At 61.9% G+C, this 24,023-nt stretch overlaps 1 protein-coding gene across 9 annotated transcripts in view; it reads right to left on the reverse strand.

Moving 5' to 3' along the window:
- The window catches only part of ATP2B4 (ATPase plasma membrane Ca2+ transporting 4), a 52,024-nt gene that overhangs the window by 16,364 nt on the left and 11,637 nt on the right, over positions 1–24,023 (reverse strand). For 5 of the 9 annotated variants that reach the window (XM_087761696.1, XM_087761705.1, XM_087761699.1 and 2 more), the window contains exons 2-12: positions 13,265–13,716; positions 8,565–8,762; positions 7,449–7,706; positions 6,547–6,672; positions 6,275–6,400; positions 4,355–4,390; positions 2,561–2,722; positions 2,166–2,380; positions 1,832–2,074; positions 1,472–1,713; positions 914–1,148 (exon numbers count right to left, since the gene is read on the reverse strand). In XM_087761696.1, the coding sequence (XP_087617822.1) occupies positions 914–1,148; positions 1,472–1,713; positions 1,832–2,074; positions 2,166–2,380; positions 2,561–2,722; positions 4,355–4,390; positions 6,275–6,400; positions 6,547–6,672; positions 7,449–7,706; positions 8,565–8,762; positions 13,265–13,460 (2,037 nt within the window). In that variant the 5' untranslated portion in view covers positions 13,461–13,716. Of the gene's footprint in view, positions 1–913; positions 1,149–1,471; positions 1,714–1,831; positions 2,075–2,165; positions 2,381–2,560; positions 2,723–4,354; positions 4,391–6,274; positions 6,401–6,546; positions 6,673–7,448; positions 7,707–8,564; positions 8,763–13,264; positions 13,717–13,831; positions 13,850–23,493; positions 23,769–24,023 lie in introns of those variants that run through there. The other 4 variants (XM_087761701.1, XM_087761704.1, XM_087761698.1 and 1 more) reach the window with 3 other exon arrangements.

Here is a 24,023-nt window from a genome sequence, read left to right on the forward strand (position 1 = left end):
AGGATGCCTGCCCGTGCTCGCTGCCGGCTGCTCCTGCACCGCAGCCTCCTGCCCTCGCCACGGCTCCAGCCAGACTCGTGTGCGTGTCCGGAGCAGCTCCTCCAGCACAGACAGCCGGAGATCTTCCAGCCGTTGCCCCAAGGGGAAGGCAACCTCCCTGCCTCCTCCCCGTCGTGCTGCGGTGCTGGGCGCCAAGCCATGGCCCGGTGATCCATCACAACCGGGGCATTTTGTCCGCCCCCTTGCACCGCCCCGGCAGCACGTTGCTGCACTAATAGGTTTATCTATTATGGAGCGGTGGGGGAAGAGGATATTAGTGAGAAATTAGCAAATTGAATCAACGGCCTCCAGAGCTGGCGCAGACGGGGCATCTGTAATGCAATTCCCAGACCCAGATACTTGAACATCTAATCAGGAAAGATGCAAGCAAGGCAGGAGCGCAGGGGCAAGCTCCAAAATGTAATCAAGAGGCAGGTATCAGAGGGCTTATTGCATTAGCCCAGCTGCCTGCACGTCACCCCTGCGGCAGAGGCAGAGGGGGACAGCAAGCTGGGAGGGAGGAACCAGCTAAATCAGCCCTGCCCCTCTCCATCGCCCCTCTGTCACCCCTACGTGGTGGCTCCATGCACCTTTCAACTGCATGTGGAACCAGCCTGGCTTGTGCACAGACCCCGGTAGCAGCCCGGGGGAAAGTTTGGGTGGAAACACCTGCCACCAGGTCATTTTGTCCAGGTGTGGGAGAGAAATGCCAGCAGCAGGGAGCTGGTAGCATGGGGCACTTCAGGGATGGATGCAGAGGAGCTGCTTGTGCTTTCTTAAGGGGCTTGTGGTCCTGAGCAGCTGGGAAAGGGGCTCCTGGCCCAGGAACGGGGCTGGGGCAGAGGACAGCCAGGGTAGAGCTGGGATTCGGTACCTCTGGCCGCACAGGGTCCTCTATCCCGACCACAGCGATGCAGGTCAGGTCAGACAGGATCTCGTTCTCGCTGTCCCAGTCTGGCTCGGCGTCAGCGGGGAAGTCACGGAAAGCCAGGCAGATGGTCCGCAGCCCGTGGCAGGCCATGGGCTCTATCACCTTCTTCACCATCTCATCCCGATCCTTCACCTTGAACACCCGCGGGTCTCCATTCTTGTCCAGGATCCTGGTGCACCTAATGCAGGACCAGAATGGAGGGTGAGGGAGACGGGCGATGGCACGAGCTGCTGGCTCAGCGATCCGTTCCCCCTGTCACCCAGGTTCTCCATCTGCAAAACGGGGGCATCCCCCTTACTCACAGCTTCCTACAGCTTTACCAAAGCCACCCTAAGAGAGTTAAACCCTTTGCACGGCAGCACCTCCCAATAGTCACCTCCCCGCTGCACAGCGGCCCGGCACCCTTCACCCCACAGCCCTCCAAAACAGCTCCACAGCGCATCGGGAGCCTAAAGCCCACGGGACAGGGAGAGGACTAGCGCAGCGAGGGAGGACGGTTACTTGCGGAGGATGATCTCGGAGGCTCCCTTGCTGTACATGCGGAAGCCGCCATTGCCATTCTTCAGCACCGTGCTCATGGACTTGCGCACTGAGTTGAACGTGTAGACCTTGTAGAGCTTCTCCTCCGGCACTTCGTTCCGCACAGCCTGGTAATCCTGCTTCAGGTCCAGCACGAAACCCAGCAGGGCGCACTCGGTCTTGTTCCCCACTTGCCGGGGTAGCCCCCCTTCCTTCTCAGGTGGCTGGAGAGGAGAGAGGAAAGGAAAAGCAATGCCAAACCGGGTACGGCAGGATGGGAGCTGCAGGGATGGCCGACAGTGGGAAGGCCAGAGGACACGAGGTTGTGGTTCTCCAACTCACCAGAATCTTGGATGTGTAGGCGGAGTTGATGGCGACACCGTTGACTATGAGGTCCAGGATCTTGGGCAGGATGGCTTCAGGGTCGGGGATCTGGCGGTAGTGGGTGTCCCCGACGTAGGCCTGTACCACAGTCATGCGGTTCATGGTGAGCGTGCCCGTCTTGTCCGAGCAGATGGCGGTGGCATTGCCCATGGTCTCGCACGCGTCCAGGTGTCTCACGAGGTTGTTGTCCTTCATCATTTTCTGCAACAGGCACCATGACCAGGAAGGTCAGAACCAAAAGCATGAATTTCCCCATCGTGCCCCTAGCAACCCCACTGCATTGTGGTCTCACCTTCACAGAGTAAGCCAGGGAGATGGTGACCGCCAGCGGGAGCCCTTCAGGCACAGCCACCACCAACACGGTGACACCGATGATGAAGAACTTGACGAAATATTGGATGTAAATGGGGGTGCATTCTGCCAGCCAGGGCCGCCCCTGCACCCCAAACGTGTCGATCACGAAGTACAGCACCAAGATGATGACTGTGATGGCCGACATGATCAGCCCTGGGAGGAGAGGGAGAACGGCAGGTGAGGGGACATGGGGGAAGGGGACACGGGGGAAGGGGACACGGGGGAAGGGGACACGGGGGAAGGGGACACGGGGGAAGGGGACAGCCCTTTCTCCCCGTGCAACTTCCAGCAAGGCTCTGGGGTGACAGCTCGTGTCGGGCCACTGCCACTCACCCGCCTTCCCGATCTGGACCGCCAGGCGCGTGAGCTTCCCTTGCAGCACAGACTTCTCTTTCTTGGGCACCTTCACCTTCTTCTTCTCCTTCTCCTCATTTTCCACCCCTTCCTGGCTCTTCAGGGGCTGGATCTCTAAGGCCACACCATCCTGAGTTTTAGCTACAGCCCAGGGCAAAATAAGACACCACGTGTGAATAGGAGAGAGACCGGGAAAACCTGTAGGACACCACTGAGAAAGATGGTGGTGGGAGAGAGAGAAAACCCAGAACAAGAACCATTCCCAACGACACACGCATCCGAGCACATGGAAACCTCGTGTCCCGGGGCCCTGCCACCTCTCTATGGGGCAGTTTTCTGCCGTCTACCCCAGCCCCACGGATAAAGGATCCTCAGCGCTGACACTGGCGATGTGACCCCTGCACCGATCACACCTCTAAGGCAGCGCTGCAAGAAACCCTCTGGCCAGGCTTTGGGGTGGAGGCAGGTCTCTTCCAGCCTCGCCTGCGGGCTGCTTTACACCCTGTGGCAGATGGGGAGCACTTTGGGCTGACCCCAGAGAGGCTCCGGTCCCCCCCGTCCCCTGATGAGCCCCCCTGCTCTGCACCCCGCTCCCACTCGGTGCCGCCTCTGCAGTGCCCGTGGGCAGCTCGGCAGGAATCGCTTGCCAGGGGAGCGACTAGGGGGGTGAGATGGAGGGGGATGGTTAGAAATTCGATGGAGTATGAAGAGTGAGCCAGCTCCTTGAATCCCAGCCCTGAGCCATCCATCACATCTTTAGGACCCGAGATAGCCAGGCTTTCAACTGCTATAATTGGTCTAGTCCAGCTGAAGGTCTGTACCAAGGAGACCCAAGTCAGCTGGAAGTTTTGGAGAAGGATGGGAAGGGAAGAGGGTGGGAAGCCCCCCAAGAGGCTCTGCCTCAGCTGTCGGGGCTGGAGGAGCAGCGGTGGCCCCATAGCTGCCTGCAGCCACCCCAGGACCTGTCCCCTCCCGGCTGTCGCCGCTCGATGGCTCGAGACACCCCGGAGCTCAGGGCAGCTCCACATCGGACACCTCCACGGTTACGACAAACCCGACACGGACAAAACAAGCACCCGGACACAGTCTGACGGGAAGGAGGGAAACTCAAACTGCTGAGAGGAGAGAGAAAGAGAGAGAGGTGGAGAGAGAGGTGCAGAAATGGGCTTCCTCCACAGCCTGCAAAGAACAGTGTGAGAAACACTGGCGAGGAGACGCTCACGGAGTCGAGGCCATGGGAGGAGAGGGTGCAACCGTCGCGCTGGCCAGGCCTCGTGGGACGTTTCATCCCAGGAGTGGCATGAGGGGACCCATGTCTCTCCCCCAGCCGTGCCCAAACACAAACCCCACAAAGGGACTACTTCTGGGGAACGCGAGGGCTTCAGAGCCACCAGCTCACAGCTGTAGCTCCTGTCAACGTGGATGAGATTTGGCCCGAGAAAGGGATGCTCTGCCAGTGGTCTGGGCTGCTGGAAGAGCCCTGTCCTCCCTGCACAAAGGCTTGCCCCACGCAGGGACAAGGTGGCCACAGGGGAAGCTGGCCAGCACCATCCCAGCTACCCACAGCCCCGGGGTGGGGTGCCAGAGGGCACTGCGATGCCGTGCCGGCACCACCGGCCGCAGGACCGTTGCACCCTCTCCCAGGACAACGAGGCGAGAGTCCCGCCGGAGCAGCAAAGAGCACAGACTGATGAGAAGAAGGAAGGAAGGAAGGAAGGAGGAATGCTCGGTAGTTAGTGTGGTGCTGGTTCAAAGGATGGAGAGGCTGGTTACCTTTGTTGCGATTTTCAGGGGCTCCGGTTTTTTTACCTGTTCAAAGAGAGAAAGGGTGGAGGGCTGAGCACATGGACCCACGTTCAATGTCCAGCTGATGGGACAGCCTGGGGTCGGCCCTGCTCCAAGGGACCGTGCACCGCTCCCAGCGGCATCTGCGTGCAAGGCTCAGCACCCTGCGGTCGCCCTCCGGACACCACGCGTGCCTTGGTCCACAGTTGGCGGCACCGGAGAGGCTCTGGAGCTCCCTGACTCCCCCAGGCACCCCATCCCCAAGGCTTCAGACTTCCCCACGCGCGCAGCACCCACTACAGCCCCTGTCAGTGCTTCAAAGGGTGCCAGTGGTGGCTCAGACCCTCGGGGAGAAGAAACCATAAGCGGAGCTCAACCCCCGTGCAGCAGATACTGAGCACCGGCGCTCCCTGCCTCCCGCTGCCGTTGGGCACAAGCGGATCCACCCAGGAGGCACAGACGTGTCCCCTGCCGTGGGCAGCACCGTCCCCATAGTGGGGGGCTTCTGCCCCCTGTCTCTGAGGTGGGCAAGGTCCACACACAGGGGTCCTCAACGTGCCTCCGCAACACGGGGAGCACAGGGCTGCTGCAATCTAAACAAGCCTTGTGCGATACGGGGTTTATACACCTTCCTCCCATCACCCCCCAGCACCATGGAGGGGGATGAGCTGGCGAAGCCACCTGCCCTGCTTTGCTCCCAAATTGAGGGCTGCAAGGCACAGGGCACAGAGCCGGGTCTGCTGTGGGGCTGAGCGACAGAGTCTGGGGGCTGGGAAAACACCAAGCGCTGTGCCCGGGCACCTGGCAAGCTGCTGCTGAGCTCCAACAGCAGCACTGCTCCCACGTCTCACCCCGTACTCCCACCTCCAAGCTGGCAGCTAAACCCCAAGAGCTCCAGAGCCACTGAACCCCAGCGACGCAAGCAGCCGCCTGCCCCAGGTGAGCGGAGCTGGAGAAACCCAGCGCACACGCGGCCCAGAGCCAGAACGGCTGCCAGGAGAGGCCCGGCAAGCCTCTCCCCGTGTGGCATCGCCTCCCGGGAAGGGCTCCCCGGCGCGGGAACGCCTGCGCAGCCAGCGATGCCAGCCGGCAGCTCCCTCCTGCTGGCACCTCGCACCTCGTGGCTGCTCCCAGTGAGCCCAGACCTGCTGTACAGGGATGCAGCAACACGGGGGAGAGCAGGAGCTTCCCAAGCCTGGCTTGCACCGATACTGGCTTTAAAGTTGGTATCAGAGCTGGCACAGAGCAGGGGAATAAGCAGCAAGATGCAAGAGCTGAGGCAGGAAAGCATTCGAGTCCCAGCATGATCAGGAACACCTCAGCCCGCCTGGCTGCTCTCCTACCCTCCAACCCCAGCACGCAAGCCCTCCTCTCCCTCTTGCCATCCGCTGTGCTTCGCCTCCTTCCCCTGGGAGCTCAGGGGACGCCAGCAGAGATCTTCAGCAAAGTCCTCAGGGTGCTGGGTGGGCTACTAACATCCTGCGGACAACCAGGACTCACCTTCCCACCACGGGGCGGGCAATGAGCACCGTGCCACGGCACGGCGGGGCATCGCTATCGGCCGCTTTTCCCTCTGAGCCTTCGCCACCCCCACCCTGCAACTCCCGGCTGCGGCCGGCTGGAGAAGAGAGAGCTGGAGCCGTGTCTGAAAGAGCTGGCGAGTGGAGGTCTGGGTGGACGGGGGGCTTTCCTCAGGCAGCACGATCCACACACTGCGGGCGAAGGGGCAGCAGGCAGGGATGCCCCCCCGCCGCCTCGAGATCTCACCGTACCTGCCTGGGTCACGGGCACTAACACACAGCTGCGTCCCACGGATGTGGGTGTAGCTTGTTGCACACCGGTGGATGCTTCCCAGGAAAGGGAGAAAGGCAAAAGGAGGGAAAAAGCAGTTTCAGTGGCTCTCCTTACCTTTCTTCACCTTCTTTTCCTCGTCTCCTTCTCCTGCACCCAAGAGAGTGAAGATGATTCCCGTCTGGGAGTTGATACCCACGGCAGTCACCACCATCCTGCCGGAGCCCTCCATCACGTGGGTACCTGGCACAGCAGGAAGGCCACAGTGAGACAGGACACGGGCACGCCGTTCCCATCTCCTCCCCAACACCGGGACGCAGGATTCTGGAGCGGTCATGAACCCAGCCCAGCCCTGCGCCGACCACACGAGAGCTGCCCGGGATCCTCACCCGACAGCAGCATGGGGTCTTTATCCAGCGATTTCTTGACTTGGTCTGACTCCCCGGTCAGCGAGCTCTCATCTATTTTCAGGTCATTGCCCTGGATCAGGATCCCGTCTGCTGGCAAGAGATCACCTAGGAGAGGAGCAAAGCGGGGGGTCAGCCCCAGCCCGGCCGGCCGCAGCTCACCCCTGCCTGACCATCCCAGGAGGGGGCTTCGTGTGTCACCAAAGGGACTCAAAGGACCAAATCTAGAGGGAGGAGCAGCAACAGATGAGTATTATAAAATGATATCCAATGGCTCCAAAATCTTCACCGATGCACAAAAGCATTCGTTGTGAGGATGTCTGCTCAATCAGACGGTGCTTCCCCCCTCTGGTTTTACTGAATCAACACCATGTCCTTCCCAAAGCCTCCCGATACATCCAGACCCTTACGCAATCCCATCATCCACCCACCGAGGAAGGAAAGAGCCCTGTGTGAAAATGAACACCATGTTGGACCAATCTCCTTCCTGATGGGAGCTGCATGGGATGAGCATTCCCCCCTGGCAAACAAGGAACAGGACCTAGTTTAGCCCAAGGGCTACGCCTCCTTGCTAAGAAGATGCTCCTCCTTGCTGAGGAGATTTTCACCAAGAAGGACATGGTTGTGAAAATGAATCATTTTTGAGACCAGCAGGTCGCTAAAGCAACCCAAAGCTGTGTGCAGAGCCTGGCTTAGCTCTGCCAGCAAGCAGCAAGGTCAGTGGAGCATCTCCCATTGCTCCTGGCCACGGCAAGCTGCAAAATGGAGTAACTGGAGAAGCCACACTTCCCCTCAAGGCAAAAGGGCTGGCAAAGCAGAGAGGAGCAACCGCCAAGGCTCCCGAGGTGGAGGGACAGACCCCAGCCACCGCCGCCTCCACTCACCGTACTTGATCTGCGCGATGTCTCCCACCACGATCTCGGCCACCGGGATCTGAATCACCTGCCCCTTGCGGATGACCGTGAACTTCTGCTCCTGCTCGATGCGGCTCTGGAGGCCCCGGAATTGCTTCTCCTTGCTCCAGTCATTGAAGGCGGTCACCAGCACCACGATGATCACCGAAAACAAGATAGCCGCCCCCTCGATCCAGCCGGCCTGCGACTCGCCCTCGTCCTCCACACCGCCTGTCGACTGGCCGCACACTGCAGTTGGAGGGGAAAACTCGTTTGCACAACGAGACACTCGCTTTCCCCCAAGTAACACGCGCAGAGCAGAGCCTGGAAGACAGTTACTCCTCCCTCCTCCTCCCCGAGCTGGTCCAAGGGCTTCCCCTGCTCTCAGAAGGTTTTTACATCCCTGGAGGCATTTGTGTTCCCTCCCCCATCTTTTTCACTTTTCATTTTTGGCAGAGGTTGGGCTGAGAAAGCCAGGACAGGTGGCTTCTATTTCCAGTTCCGCACCCAGCGCTCCCTCCGCTGTGTGACCCTCGAGTGAGTCGCCGTCTCCCTGCACCTCCAGATCCCTGCCCCTGCTCCACTCCTCCAACCGTACAGAGATCCAGCACTGGGGAGGAAAGACTCGCCCGACGCTGTTGCTCAGCCACACATGGGGTGTCATGGCTGGGAGGAGCACTCCCTGGCCATGGGGAGGTCCCAGGGGACAGACAGCCTTGTCCCTCCATGCCCAAACCAAAAGAGAAGCCCCATTGGCCTTGGGAAGCCACCGGACTAGATGGACCCCTTGGTCTCTGAGCATCTTTTGGGCGAGCAGCAAGGAGCAGCTCTGAGCCACGTTGTGGTGACAACTGTGCCCAGACATGCCCATCAGTGCAGGTCCCTGGACGTGGATGGGACCATGCCAAGGATGGGGAGAAGCCACCACCTAAAGGGTGAGCAGAAGTAGCTCCCTGCTCCATCTGCACCAGGGTGGAGGGACCCACAGAGTGACCTTCCAGAGACAGCACCTGTCCCAAAGCCCTGCTCCCGCACAGCTGGGCACGGCGGCTCGCGTGGCTTCCCCACCGAGCACCCCACCACGCCGCGGGGACCCCAGGGACTCACGTTCATTGTCACCACCCGGAGGGTGGTAGAAGGACAGGCCCAGGGAGATTATGGCTGCGATTTCCAAGATGATCAGCGTGACGTCCTGGAGCGCCTCCCACACTAACTGCAGGAACGTCTTGGCCTTTTTGGGAGGAATGAAGTTCTGGCCGAAGACCTGCCGCCTCTTCTCTAGGTCAGTCGGGTTCCCGGACAGGCCTGGAGAGGGGACAGACAGAGATGAGGGCAAACCCCACCGCTGTCCCCCACCAGCACCGGTGGGACCCCCGTAAGGAGCAGCTCCACGCCTGCACGAGGGCCATGAGGTGCAGGCAGGGGAAGCCAAGGCAGGGCTTTGCTCCCATCACCCATGGGGCAGGGGACATCCAGCCGGCAGGGCAGGACGCTGCCGGAGCCGCGGGCAGGAGAGTGTGCCGGGGCGAGCACGCCAAGCCGCCTCTCCCTGGTGCTGCAGCCTCGCAAAGCACCCGAGTGCCAGTTAATGCCAGTTGGCACTGGCCAGCTTGTTTACATGCTGCATCAAATTAGCCGTAAATCTGGCACCGTGAGCGGCGCCCGGAGCTGTCGGAGCCACCTGATCCCTCTCTCCTGCCAGCTCGGAGGAGCAGCTGCTGCAGAGAGCGACTTGGCGCAGCAGGAGCGTCTCCGAGCTCGGCCGAGCCCCACGGATGCGTCACGACCACAGAGGCTGGGGCAGCACGGCCAGGCCAGCTCCCGCAGGGAGCTGGTGGAGGAGACACAGGGCTGCTCCTGCTGCTGAAAAGTGGTGGTGGGAGTGAGGAAAGGGGCATTAAAGCCATTAAAAAGCTGATGGGGTGCAAGGTGAGAGCAGCCTCCCCAGCCCAGCACCACCTTAACCGAGCCCGGTGCTGAGCCCCCCTGCTTTCCACCTTAAGATGGCCTGTGGGGCTGCTGCCAGCTCCCGAGAGGCACCGAGCAGGCGGCTGTACTGGCCCTGGGCACCTCCCGGTGCCTGGAGCAGCCTGGCAGCGATGCCCTCCCGGGGGGACACCAAGCCCTCCCACTCAGGGGACACCTCCCCACCAGCTCGGTTGCATCCCAGCCAGGAGAAAGCAGCAGGATGAATCCCATTCCCCTGCCACGCATCCCCCTTTCTGCTGCGAATACACCCCGCGGCTGCAGGGAGGGGATGCGCTGGCAGAGCAGCCTGGGCGTCCCCACCCAGCCATGACAGGGCGGCAGGATCCTGGGATCTCCCGGCCTCCCCGAGCCCAACCCATGCGGGAACGCTTCCTGCCCAATGATGTCTCCAACGGGATGGATGGAAAATATGGCTAACCACCACGGCTTGACTCATGCCGGCACCAGGGCCGGGGAGGCACGGCGTGCACTGTGGGCAGGCGTGCCGGGCACACACACACTCCTGCACGAGGATGCGGGATGCTGCCACGGGGTGGGGGAGGTTACACACGTGGCTCCTCCAAAGCCCATCTCGCACCCACGGAGCTGCCCCCAGAGCTGCCCCCCACCCTCCTGGGGCAATTGGGGAGGAGGGGGGGCTTTCAATTTATCTGTGCTGACACAGGGAAGGTTGTAGAGAGCAGAAACCTTGGGCACATACTCCAGGCCCGCACTGTGGGTCTGGGCTACCAGCAAACCCCTCCTGGCCGGGGCCACCGCAGGGCCTGGGAGAGACCGATTAGTGGCGGAGTGGATTGGAAATTTTGGAAGGAGGCCACAAGTGACAGCAGGAGAACAAAACCCCTGTGCAGTCATCGGTCCCTGATCGGATGGGAGGCACCGCAGCCCAGGAAAGATGCTTTTGGGTAGCAAAGCCTTCACGCAAGGAGCCCCTGGAGCAGGCTCCTCGCCCTGGCTCGGGAAGGAGGCGGCAGCTCCGGGAGCCGCTACCACCAGCGGGTGAGTCAGGGTGGTGTTTGCTGACACTCGTCACCCAGGGGAGACCGGGAAGGGAGACGCTCTAATCGGTGACTCACCGAAGCCGCCTGTGCTTCGCGGCCGCTGCCACCGCCCCACTCCTCTTCCCACCCTGTCCAACCTGGCTCGGGGACGGGGCTGATGGAGGAGGTGGAAAGCCAGCGCCAGCAGCGAGCCACCCCATCACCGAGCTCCTCAGCCCTAAGGGGCTGGGGTCCACTGACACCTTTTAAGGCAGGAGCCGGAGCAGCAGGTCCCAGCGGACCCCCACACCGCTGCCGGCCAGACACCCCCTGAACAAAAACTACTGCAGAGAGATCCCACCCTACGAGGACAAACCACCCAAGGGACCCCTCGGGGTGAAGGCAGCCCCCGGGGGGCTGTGGCCAGCATCTGCCCCGCGGGGACAGCGTCAAGCTTGACCGAGGACAGCCAATGCTGCAGCATGGAGAGCAGAGCAGCAGCACCGAGAGGCAGGAGCCGCACACACCCAGATGGGATCAAACTGCTCCAGACACTGCCCGCAGCGGGCTGCCGTATTTTAGGGCAGGGCAGGAGGTCTGGGGGACTCCCCAGGCAGGCGCTGCTTGCCAGCAGCCTCCTCCCGTGGCACCCAGGAAAAGCACAAGGCCACATGCTCCCTGCCGCATGGGGCGGGAGCTGCGCACCACCCCAGCGGGATAACGAGCGGAGGGATAACGAGCATGGGCCCGGGCACAGCCATCTGCATGGGGTTGCCTATTGCGACATGGAGCCGGGACGTGCACCCGGTGCCCGCACACACAGCGGTGCCCTGTCTCGTGCCCACGGGTCCAGCGAAGCTCCCGAGCTTTGGCCGGGCAGGGCCAGCTGGGGAGGGGTCTGCAGGCAGAGGGGTGCTCGGGGTCAAGTCTGAGTCAGCCCCGGCTCTCTGCAAAGGGCTTCCCAGAGGGAAAAAGCCCCACACCACATGTGCCAAGGCGTAGCTGGCGTTGCCCAGGTTGCATATCTCTCACTAAACCCCGTCTGGGGCACCCCACCTGCACACACAGGCCGAGCTCACCTGCGCTGCACTGCCCGGGGCGAGCAGCCACCCGAGGACCCCACTCCCTGTTTCCCAGGCTTTGCCCACGGACGTGTCAAGGCAGGGGACACGCTCCTGGCTTGTGGCTTCCCGACCTGCCAGGGTTTCCCGCATTGTGGCACCGTGGCAGTGTCATGCCGTGTCTTGGGCTCTCGGGTAGGTGCCCGTGGAGAGGCAGCCCCGGCACAGCAGGAGCCAAACGCCCCGCTCCGATGGGATCGGACAAAGGTGCCGCAGGCTGCCTTGGGCTTTTGCTCTTCCTAAAAACCCCAACTTGTAGGAAATAACCTTTCTTTGCTCTCTGTGCTCAACAGGATGGGGTTTGGGACAGGCAACAAAGCTCACCTCCAGAGCAAGAGCAGGTGAGGCAGGGATACGCTGGGGGCATGGGATACAGCGATGCCAGCCAGTGCCTGGAAGCAGCGCTCGGGATCGAAGGGCAGCCCTTCGCCTCACCCTCAGCAAGAGCCGCCAGGCCAAGGCAGAGCCTTTCGGGTTCGCTTCCCCCCCTCCCACCCCCAAAGGAGCGCACTCCCAGTTTGGCAGGGCCAAGCACATTGTTTTGCAACCTGGACTTGGTATTTCCACCGGGAGTCCTCCCCCTTCTCTAATGACATCCCGATATTGTCTCCCCTTCCCGGTCCCACTCACAGCTGGGAAACACGCTAATCCCCAGCTTACGGCACTAATAATAACCCGCAAGTTTTCAGAGCCGAGGCGCAGCCACGTCCCCATCCCACACAGCCATCGTGGGGCCGCATCCTGCCAGTGCTGTTCCCAGTCCCAGGTAAACCCTCGGTGCTGTAAGCAGGGGGCCTCTCCCCCCTGTACCCCTTTTAATGCCAAAGAAGGGGTGCATCGTCACGCAAAGACACCCGCAGCCACCCCACGGCCAGGACCCCCAGCGCCTACCCTGTGATACGGGGGCCTGGAAAGGCCAGCCCGAACCACGGGGAGGAGAGGTGACATCCTTCCTCCCAGAAGTGACCTGGCACCCGCAGGTAAGCTTCACTGCCTCTGCTCAAACCTGTGATGCTCAGAAGCACCCAGCCAGGTTTTATGCTCCCACAGCCGCTCAAGAAGCCCTGCAGATCCGAGGGAAGCCCACGTGCATCTCCCCGTCCCCAGCAGCGAACCCCTTTGGGGATGCATTGCCTGTCCCTTGGCTGAGATGCTAACACCCTGCGAATGAGCTGCACGCAGCCCGGCCACCTCCCCGGGCACGCTCCAACCTTTACACTCTCCTTCACCCGCACCCCGCGCAGCCCTGCCATTAGCGCTGTAAATTATTAAACAGGGGAAAGGCTGGCGCCAACCTGCGGGGCAGCAGCCGGGCTGCGGAGAGGAGCCCCCCTGCGCCCCTCTAATACCCCGCCAGCTCCTCACCCCTGCCCGCATCCCGCTTCCGCTCCGTCCTCCCGCCTCCGCTCCGTCCTCCCAGGGGACGCGGGGCTCCGGGCTACGCCTCGGGGGAAACCCCAAGGAAGATGCTTCTCTTTCTTTTTCTTCCTTCTCTACTTTAAATGATCATTTTATTAAGATGCAGGGAGCCATCGCCCACGAGGCTCACAGTGGATGCCCGGTGCAATGGGACCACGCTTTGAGCTCAGCCACAGGACAGTTATTTGAGCCACTGCTCTCCAGCCACCAGCTTGAGCCTTGCATGGCTCCAGCCCCGAGGCACTGGCCGGACCCGAGCGGGTGGTCCCACCTTGCAGACCACAGGACGGCCACTTACCTTCAACTGGCGACGTCTTCAGCCTCTTGCAGACATTCTGCACACCGCCGTAGGAGTCATTGAGCCGGGCGACCGCCTCGGCACTCCTCAGCTCCATGAGGTTCCTAAGCTCCACCATGGAGCAACCAAAGTCCCCCTCATGGTTGCCTTCGGCAACCGAGTTCCCGGGGTGGTGGTCGGCCACGTTGTTCGTCATCTTGCCGGCGCAGCGGCGGCAGCGCCGGCTCGCGGCTCCTGCAGCACCCTCCCTTGAGGGTCCGGCGGGGGGATGCTCGGTGCGGTCCCTTCCGTGGGGGCTGCCCGGGTGAAGCGGGTGCCTCTAACCGAGCCCAACTTCTCCGGATAAAGGTGTAAACAGGATGTGCATGTTACCGCGGAGGCGACCTTAGCAACGACCAGCGTGCATCTCCCGCAGAAGGAGGAGGGCTCCCTGGATACCACAGCAACTGGAGCTGCAAAAACAAGGATGGGAAACAAAAATACCGGCATTAGAAGGTCTGCTAATAAATGCACGCGCTCCACGGGACGGACAAGCAGAAGCAACAGCACCCGAGGGTGGGCACCCACCAGAAATACCATGGTTTGGAGTCACCGGCTTGTTCACCTGGCCCTGGGGGTCAGCATGATTTGACCAAAAAACCTGGACGAGCAGAAGTTGACCTCACGGGGAGCTCAGATGGGCTCAGCATGGACCGGGGCGTTTCACAGGCACTCGGCCATGCTGCGGGGAAAACCGGCGGCAGCAGCTCCGGCAGCGCGCGGGGCCGGGCAGGAAGGGCGCCCAGGTGGTTCTTCGCTCAACCCCCAGCTGCCCAGCCCAGAAAAACCGCTCCCATTCAGTTTGGTTTAAAAATACATCTCGGCAGTGGAAAACAGCTGCTTCCTCCGCAGGCTGCCGTCCTGGGGCGGGAGCGCCGACTCACCGCACTGCCAACAGGTAAGCAGAAGCATCCCGCCGAGCTAGCTGGCACCGATGGAAAGGGGCTCGCAGCACCCAGCAGAGTTGTAATCAGCTGAGAGATTCAGCAGGAGCCAGAGAAGCTACTAAAACCCACACGTTTCTCTAAAATGAAGAGGCTTTTGCATTAACGACACCCTTCCAGGCTGTGTCTCGGGAAGTCCTCTGTACTCTTCTTGCAAGCTCTCATGCCATCCCCTCGAAGGCAGCAAGCGAGCTCTCAGCCTCGGCTCACAAAGCCCCAAACTGCTGCCAGCCAGGTTACACCCGCGCCCTGCCAGCGAGGGCAAAACAGCTTCAACCAGCCAGACCCGAGTGCTGCGGCCAGGCAGGGACCACGAGCATCCCGCAGCTCCCCCGTTCCCCGGGGGCTTGGGGTTCCCCGCTGGCATCCCGGGCAGAGAGGACGAGCGCTGGGGACACGGAGGGAGCAGGCAGAGCAGCACAGGCCAGAGGGGAAGGGCTTTCTTTCGCCCAAGGCAGCCTCCAGCTCTGCTCCCAAGCTCAGACGCCAGCAGCGATGCTCCCAGACACCTCTCCAGCACTACAGAGGCAAAGAGCCTGCAAGGGAGGCTCTTTATGGAGAGAAAATAAAGCCTTTCTTAGAGCAATATAAATGAATAACAAAAGGGGAATGGCCACTAAGGCAGCATCCGCACTGAGACAGAGAACCAGAAGCAGCAGAGCAAGCGGCCAGAGAAGCCAAGCGGCCAGACGAGAATGGGAGGAAGGAGGGAAAACACCCATCACTGCGTCCCGGGAGCACACGGGATGCACCAGCCCTCGCAAACCCAACAGATGGGCACCAGACCATCGTGGGGCCATCCCAGCACCAGCCTGCAGCAAACAACCCCAATTCCAGTCCCGGTCACGCTGGCTTTGCAACCCTTGGGCCAGCAAGACCCCCAAAAAGCAAAGCCCTCCCTGCACAGCCGATCTGGGGCCTGGCCCCCGCGAGCAGCTCCCCTCCCCACCAGCAACACCCAGGGCAGCTGCTGGCGTTATCAGGAGGCAACAGGCACCAACCGAACCTCAGACACCAGCAATGCCACCGCCACGGGAGGGTCCTGTCCACCAGCTGCAGCCAGCAAAGGGACGAGGAGCACACGGACCTGCTCCCCCCACAGCACTGGGGCTCCTGGGGCACCCAAATGGGGCAGAGCGTTGCTGCTGCCCCATAAAGCAGAGATCACCAGCACCAGCATCCTTGCCCATGCCCAGCCCGGTCACCCCACAGTTCATGTATCATTTAAAGGCATGAAAGCTGCTGGCAGCGAGAGGTAGGAGATGGCAGGACCAATTAAGCAGACTCCTGCTGATCAAGAGAAAAGAAGATAATTCCCCCATCTCAACACACTAATTTTTTCCTCTTTCATAGCAACTAACATCTTCTGAGGAGAGCTCAGAGGTTAAAAGACAGACAGTTAATTAATACTGTAATGGCCTAGTCTGTAATTACCCCTGAAGGAGCCCACAGGGCACCGATCATCACCAGCCCGTGCCCAGCCGCGAGGCTCCTTCCCTCCAGCAGTGCTGGCCCCGGGGACTCGCTCTGCCGGTCAAGAAGAAAGGAGGGACCATGGCGGGGGAAAGCTCCTGCCATCTGCTTGGAGCATCCTCCTCCAGCCCCAGTTTGGGGTCAGAGCATCGGCCGGGCCACAGACCCAGGTCACAGACCCATTCCTGGCCTGTCTCTGCCCCATCCCGCTGGCACAGGACAGGCTCCCGCCCTCCTTGGCCAGGCTGGGAAGGATCCATCCCAGACAAGCAGAGAGCTGTGATTAGGCTTCCCTACCAGCTAGTGCTCTAACCAGCTTCTAATGACCCCAGCAGCATTCAGCAGGCTGTCCCTGACTCTAATAATTCATTTCCAGAGCCTCCAGGCACTGGAGAGGAAGAAGTGCTCCCTGAGGGTGCCCTTGGCACGTAGGGCAAGGAAACACAGCCCAGGTGGGAGAGTCCGAGCAGGAGCCCGACTGCCCTGCGCAGGAACCGGCTGCACGGGACCCCGAGCCGCTGGCAGCGCTGCGTCACCTCCCAGACAGCATCCCCGCGCCAGACACGGGGACCTGCAGGAGGAGTTTGGGGGTGGCAGTGGCGAAGGACACGGACCCTCTTGACCTGTGGCCGGGTGCAAGCTGGGGGAAGGAGAGTGCACGCTCCGGGAAGGAGGGAGCAGCTGGAAAGGAGCGGCGAAGCCGATGTGGTGCTGCAGACAAACCTGCCCAGAATAATAAACGGCTGCATTACACCTCCGTCCTGGCTGGGGAGAGCGGCCGCAGGCCAGCGCCGGGGCCGGAGCGGCCCGCTGCGTGTGCCTGCCCCGGGCAGCGGAGCAGTGCTGGCACAAGGAAAGAGACCTGCTGGCTTTTAACTATGGGGGAGAGGAAAGGGGGCTGCTCAGAGAGGGACAAGAAAAAAAACAAGCAAACAAACAAAAATCAGCTGGACATGTCACACGCGACACCTTCAGCCAAGCCACGAGCGGTCTCGCTGCGATGCTGGTGGCACAGCCCGTGGCACCAGCAGCCCGGCACACGCCAGCCCGCGGCTGCTGCCTGAGCCGCTGCTGCTGTGCCAGCGGGCAAGAGCAGGAATCCTCCCTGCTCAGCTTGGCGCACTCGGACCGGACCCCAGCAGACAGACCTGAGCACCACCCCGTCTGACAACCAGAGACGGAGCAAGCCCTGACCAAGCTCAGATTCTTTTTTTTTTTTTTTTTTTTACCCGTGAAGGAGGGGGAAATCTGTGCCCCAGCTCAGCTCCCCCCGCACATCGCTCCAGCCTGGGCATCTCTCACCATCCAGGGCAGAAAGCACTGTGCCAAGGAAGAGCAACACCAGCCGCCGCCTCCCCTGCCCAGAGTCCCCAGCCCCGCCAGGCTGGTGGGGCAGCTCAGCCTGGCAGGATCAGGCCCACCGAGCAAACCGCAGGCCAGTTGGATCAAAGTTTATCACCTTCCCCAAGCACCTGCCCGGCTGCACCGGTACAGAGGCAGCCCGCATCCAGCCCCACACGCTGCCCCTCGGGCAGCACCCACTGGGCTTCATCGCCTCTCCTGCTTTGGGGACGGGGTGTTGGAAGCACTCGGCTGCTGTAGGTTGCCATGGCAAACTCAATGTAAAGCTGTCAAGGATGCTGTTTACGTTTCCAAGGAAGGAGGAAAAAAAAAATACCAAACCCCAAAATTGCCCTTACTGACCTGGGTTTAAGCTTTTTCTCTTTGGAAATTAAAAGCCGAGCTCCATCCCCAGCGGGGAGGCTGTGCTGAGCCCTGGATCGCAGCTGCACGGACAGACCGACTCTCCAGACAGGTGCACAGGCTCCAAAAGCCAAAGTAGCCAACTAAAGCAGAAAAACGGGCCTGAAGCACCTTTCACCGCCTGCTTGCTGGGAAGTGTCCTGGGAGAGACTGTGCAGCTCTCCCGGCTCTCCTTCCCACTGCACGGACCCCACCGTCGCTCAGCGCCCACCGTGGCTGCTGGGAGCGATGCTCTAATGGGAGAGGGAGCCAAAAAGTCACCGGAGTGGCTGCATCTGCCCAGAAAATTGCCAGGAGACACACGTTAAGCCCTGCTGCTGGAGGAGGGTGTTTTGGGAGGGGAAGGGACCCCACCGGGCAACCGCTGCAGCCCCTCGCAGCGGGGAAGGAACAAGCGTGCAGGGAGATGCCGGGGAGCACGCGGGGCTCCCTGGACCGGGGCGTCTGTATCAGGACCATTGCACAACACACCCTGCCCGGTTTTGATAGAGACCGGACGAGAGCCTTGGGCAGATGCTGCTCTTGGCAGGCACAGGGAGAGGTGCAACGCCCCACCCCGGTGCCTGCCGGGGCTGAAGTGCCTCTGTCTCCCATGGCGGAGGCATGGCCGAGATGAAGTGAGGTGCCCAGGGTGACACAGAACAAGCAGCGGTCCCCAGGCCACGAGGACACCGAAGCTGGGTGGATTTTGAGCAGCAGCAGCAGCAGAGCCCCCCTCAGCACCCCCCACCTCCCGCCCTGCGCTGCAGCAGAGCCCCCACCCCTCCCCACGAAGCAGGGGGGCTGCGGCACCCCCCGGGGCCGGGGATGGGGGCCCCTCCCCTGCACACTCACCAAATCGCAATGTGCAGATGGCAGTGTGCATGCTTGCTTGTTCCCAGCAACACCCATGGCAAAGCCTTCCCCGCTCGCTGGCCGCATGCTTAACCCCTCCCGTGCTGGGCGGCCGGGGCGCCCCAGGCAGGACACCCAGAGAGGGCACCCCGTGAGCTACCGGGTGTTATCACCTCCTCGGGAAGAGAGATGGGTGGAAAGAGCAGAGACGATGACTCACGGCAGCAAACCGCAGGCTCCGGAGGGCCAGGGCCAGTTCCTGAGGCGCAGGGGTGCAGCCTGCAGCCCCTTGGTGCATCCTGGGGGGGATTTTCACCCTGGGGACCAAGCGCTTCCCCCAGCCAAGGAGGGAGGAGGTGCAGGATCGCAGCCGTTAGAGCGAGCAGCAAAGGCCACGGTGCTGGAAGACACACCCTCCACCCCAGCGGCAAGGAGAGGTGCCATGCCCCGAGCAGGGGAGGGTGGAAGAGGCAAGGGGGAGCAAGGCCAGCCTGAAACACCCCGGACAGACTTCTGCAGGCACGTGCTCCATTCACGGCACCCTGCACCAGCACCCGTGCAGCAAGGGAGCAGGATCTGTCCCTCTTCCCCCAGTAACGCTGGCATCCACCTCTCCTTGCTCCTTCCCCCAGATCCTGGGTGCCGAGAGCAGACACCATCCCCGCCGGGGCTCCCCTGGGCAGGCACCTGCATCACCCACGGGACGTTGCCTCCTCGCCGGCGCCTCCTCCCACCGCAGCATCCGCTTCCTTGGCGGAGCACGCTGCCTCGGGGCGGGCTGCGTGGCACCCCGGGGCGGGGGACCGCGGCATTTCCCTCCCCAGTGGGGCCACCCCAGCGCCCGCCAGTGGGAAACCCCCAGTGCCACCCACCCACCCTACAGCTGCCGCGCCCCAGGGTGCTGCACATGAGGATGGGTAAACGCAAGAGCCAAAATCCTGAGATGGCGAGACCCCAGTGACTGCGAGACCCTCTCATTTCCCTTGCAACACAGTGGGGGAAGAAGCTCCCAGCCTTCATCTTGCAAGAGTGGGGGGACTAAATTTGTCCCCCCCAGGGCGCTGCAGCTGGAAAAGGAGCCAGGCAAAACACCCAGGAAGTGCTGGGGCCTCGCACAGCCCTGGCAGAGCTCAGCAGCCACGACATCGTGCCGGGGGAAACCGAGTCACGGTACAGAGCGACTTAGTCCAGAGCGCGGGGCCGATGCTGCGGCCCAGGAACCAGCGTTTTCACTACACGAACACCAACTCCAGTGGAAATTCGCTGTGGGATCGGAGGAGCTCAGGGCTTCTCCTATGCTAACCCACCGGCAGCCCCCGCGACAGCACCCGGGGAAAGGCAGCATCTTCTCCTCCTGCGTCCCCGCGGGGGGAACCGCCGGCCCCGCAGGCGCAGCGGCAGCTCCGCAACGCAGCAAGTTAAAATTCCCAAACTCCCACGCGGTGCCGACTCCTACGCACCTCACCGTCTGCGAGCTGGGACGCCGGAGGTGACACGAGGGTGGGGAAAACACACACACACACACACACACAAAAAGCACCTGGTTACCGTAGGCAACGTGTAACGCTGTCACGGGCCCTGGCTCGGAGCGACAGGCGTTGTCAGAGGCGCGGGAAGGAGCTGCTGGCCCTGAGATGTCACCGCCATCAGCCCCAGCTCCCCGCCCTCCCCTGCCGCCGGAGCATGAATTGCACCAGCCCACGGACAGCAGAGCCCGTAGTATTTCTCCCACACACCTCCGCCGAGGCACATGCTTCCCCGCTGACGGGAGCGAGGCGAGCACTCGCTCAGGTTGCCAAGAGCGCAGCTAGCGCGCGTGGCGTGCGCTGTGCGCACAGCGGCTGCCAGTGCATGCACCGAGGGCTGCCACGTGCGAGGGCACAAGTCAGGGCTCACGTCCCCAAACAGGCTGTCGCTCCCTGGCTGGGTTTGCGCACTCGGCCCCACGCAGGGTGCACAATTCATGAACGCTGGCGCTGAAGCAACCACGGATGGGGAAGAAACCAGAGCATCATCCTGCCCCGAGCAGCATCACACCATCCTCCTCCTCCTCCTCTGCCTCCCACCAGGCTGTGGGGACCACAAAGAAGGATGGCGGCTCCAAGACACACACCAGAGGCCAAGGCTACAGGGAAGGCACAAGTGAAAGGCAGGCAGAGGCAACCCTCTCCAGAAGTGCTTCTCCCTTTGCAGGCCACTCCGCGGGGAACGCGAGCAGCTGCCATCAGCCCACTAATTACAGCTGCCGTGGCTCCATTTTCACTTGTATTTTGCCTCCTGTTAACGAAGGTAGGAAAACTGTTGGGTTTTTTTGCATGCCCAAGGCAGCAATTAGCTCTTGCAAAAGGCAGGGAAGAGGCTGGAGGCAGGAGAGCACAGGGCGCGCTGCAGAGGTGTGGAACAAGCACGGATGCAGCAATCCATGCCACAGCTCCCCAAAACGCGCCGCCCCGAGCCCGCTGCCAGCCCAGGGGCAAGGACAGCCCCTGGCTCCCGCTGCCCGAACCCTGGCATGACGCACCCACGTACAAAAGCCACCAGCGCCTCTGTGCCGGGCCCTCAGGAATCTGCCCGCACCCCTGGGCTTCCCCACGCCGCAGGGTGCAGCGGCCCAGGAATTTCGGGGGGGGTGGAAAAAAAGAGAAAGGAGGGAGTCTCCAGGCGAGCTGTCAAGGGGAATGTTTCCATCTAAGGCCTTGGTATTTCTCTCCCGGCGCCTGCACTAAATCACCCCAGCTCCTCTCATTATTCTTCTGTGCTTTACAAGGTAGCGTAGCCGGTGGTGGAATGCAGAAGTATGCAGAAAGCAAACCCCAGCCCCTTCTGCACCAGCAAATACCTGCAGCCCTCGAGCCTTCGGCCTCCAGAGGGGCTCAGCATCCCTCCCGCTGCCCCTCCGCCAGCGCCAGGCACCTCGCCGAGGCGGCCGGTGCCGGGTGAGCTGGCGCGTTGCAGAGCTCCAGGGCGCCCGGTGCTGCCGGACCGGGGGCCTGCGCTGGACCCCGGCACGAGGCTTCATCCGCCCCTTCTCCCTCCCACTCGGCACCGGGAAACAGGTTCCTCACAGAGCACAGCGGGCACCGGGCACCCGCTGGGCGATAAAGCACCAGCTGGCACGTACTGGCAACTATTTACTCCAGCTCTTTTTTTTTCCCCTCCAGTTGAATCTGTTTTGCAGTGCCCCGGTGGGGAGGGGTCTGGGGCAGACAGCTCCCACCAGGCTGCCCCCCACGGCCTCGCCGCTCGCAGGGGTCGACCTCTTCTCCGGGACTTCAGCCCCACCATGGACCCAGTCCTGGGCTTGTCTTAGTGCCGTTTTACAGCCTACAGCAAACAAGCAAGTCCAAAGCAACACAGGGAAAGGTTTGGGATTCAGCTGACTCGAAACAGGGGAGCAGGACTTGATAGAAATAAGGCAGCAAACGAGGCCTGGGGCTCTGTGGTGGCTTCGTCTCTCAAACTCCTCCTGCAGCACCACCGCCCCGGCTGGGCCGCTTCTGGGACGGACGGCGAGCAACGGTCACATCCCAGCCCTGCGCTCAGACTGACCTGGATCCTCCCGGTTCCTGGCCCGCCTGGATGCCCGTCAGTCTTGGTGCCCCGCTGCAGAAGGGAGATGACACCCGACGGTCCCATCGGGGCAGGTGGGCAGCCGGGGGTCCCATCCCCAGGAGGACGCTCCATCCCCGCACAGCCTCACCCAACTCCCGCGTGGCACAGGGGTGCAGGGAGGCCGGGGCTCTCCCAGCCGGCCCCTGCGGAGCAGAAGTGCTGATGCACAGAGTATGGCTGGGAGCAGCCGTCTGCACGGGCCAGGCAGCTGGAGCAGAGGGCATCAGCCACGAGGACAGGATTAAAACCAAGGACTTGTGCAGAAAGCAAGGTGGGGGGAGCAGAGCACCCTGCTTCAGGGATGGGTGCTTTCTGCTCCAGAGACCTCCGGAGCTGCTCCCAGGGCAGAGGCGCAGCCGGAGGACGCCGGCACTTTGGCAGGAGCTCAGGCAGAGCCGAGCCGGACCCAGCTCACCCGCAGCCCTTGCTGCCAGCCCAGCACCGTGCCACTCGGGGCAGCAAGGGGAGAGGCAGCGGTGCTCCGGGCGGCTCAGCCCGGCCCCAGTGCGTTCAGCCATCCCCACTGCTCCGGCGCCCGTGGACGCCCGTCGGGTGGGGCAGCCCATGAGCACCGGGTGCAGGTGCTCTCCGGCGGGCGCAGAACTTGGCTCCCTGCACATCCCTCCACCTTACACTGATGGGGAAACGGAGGCAACGACACACCTGAGCACAGCATCAGCCCACTCCCAGCCCCTGAGCAGGGAGGAGATCCCAGCAGTCCTGACTCCCACCTTTCTACATCCTATTCAGGAAGCAAAGGAACAGCTTAGCTTAAAATAAAGTAAAAACCAGCAGGCAAGAGCCGACCTACGGAGCACGAGGGAGTCTCACAAGCAAAACAACACCCAAGAACGAGAGCGCTATCGGCCAGGACACATGGGTACAGCCATGATATTTTTAGCAGTATTACACAGGGACAGGGGATTCCTACCCTGAAGATCCCCAGGGGGCTTAAAATAGGTCCCGTCACTTCCTCCCAGCAGCGGCCGGGAGAAGCATCTGCTGCTTCTGGAAGCCGGGAGCAGAGGTTGAGCCCTTGGGTCTCGGGGTGCCCCATGGTGCCCCCAGCCCCATGGAGGCACCTGGATGAGCGCAGCACTAACCTCCTCCGCCGGAGCACCGCAATGAGCTGCCTCCTCCTGCCCCGCTCGGTGAAGAGAAAAAGCCCATGCAAAAAACAAAATAGCAGTAATAAAAAATTACCCTCTCGTTCACAGCAAGGGAAACTGAGGCAGGGGAAGGAGAGCTTGTTTGACACCATGGGGAAACCTGGTGGCGTGCTGGGTTGCACGGCCTGCCCAGTGAGCAGGGGATCCCCCAAAGCGGGGATGCACCAGAGGGGAACCCCGGCAAGTCCAGCTGCCCCACAGCCGCTGGCAGCGGGCTGGGACAGCAGGAGGGATGGCCCAACGCTCAGATCCTGACCCCGAGGCTAGCAGCAGCGCTGGGGACACGGTGAAGGGCTGGGGACAGGGACGCCCCTCCTGCCGCTCTCCCCACGTGGGAAAGGGGGAGGGGATGGGTGCCCCTGGACCCGGGAGTCCGGCACCCACAGCTCCTGACCGTCTCAGCTCCGAGGGCTCCCGCGCAGTCCCGCTCCGGATCACATCCCAGACCAACGGCGTGCCAGGCACCAGATAACTTTTCCGATCCCGGCTAGCAGGTATCCCTCGTGCCAGACCATGCCGGTGGCAAATCCATATTTTTCCATTTAAAAGTCCAAGCAGAGAGGGGATTTTCCAGGCAAAGGGGAAGAGTAAGCAACCGGGGGGGCTGTGAGCCCCCTCCCCGCCCCAAAGGGTTAAAAAATAAAGCCGGCAAAAGTGTGCCTGCGATAGGAAAAACACACGCGCTCCCAGGGAGAGCGCGCCGGCTGCTCGCCGTTTCCCTTCCCGACATGCCCTGCTCCTGGGAAAGTGTAGGCTGTTTTCCATATATAACTGCAAACTGTTCCATGCAGTAAGAAGTCTAATTAAAGGGAGGGAGGGAGAGCGGGAGAGACACAGAAGACCAAAAGGCAATATTTATACGAGGGAAGAAAGCCTGCATCCCGGGCACCAAATTAGACCCTTGCAGAGCAAAGCCCCGTGATA

The sequence above is a fragment of the Nipponia nippon genome, unplaced genomic scaffold (genome assembly GCF_047370975.1).
Source record: "Nipponia nippon isolate SJK-2023a ecotype South Korea unplaced genomic scaffold, ASM4737097v1 scaffold_25, whole genome shotgun sequence".
Classification (NCBI taxonomy): Eukaryota; Metazoa; Chordata; class Aves; order Pelecaniformes; family Threskiornithidae; genus Nipponia; species Nipponia nippon.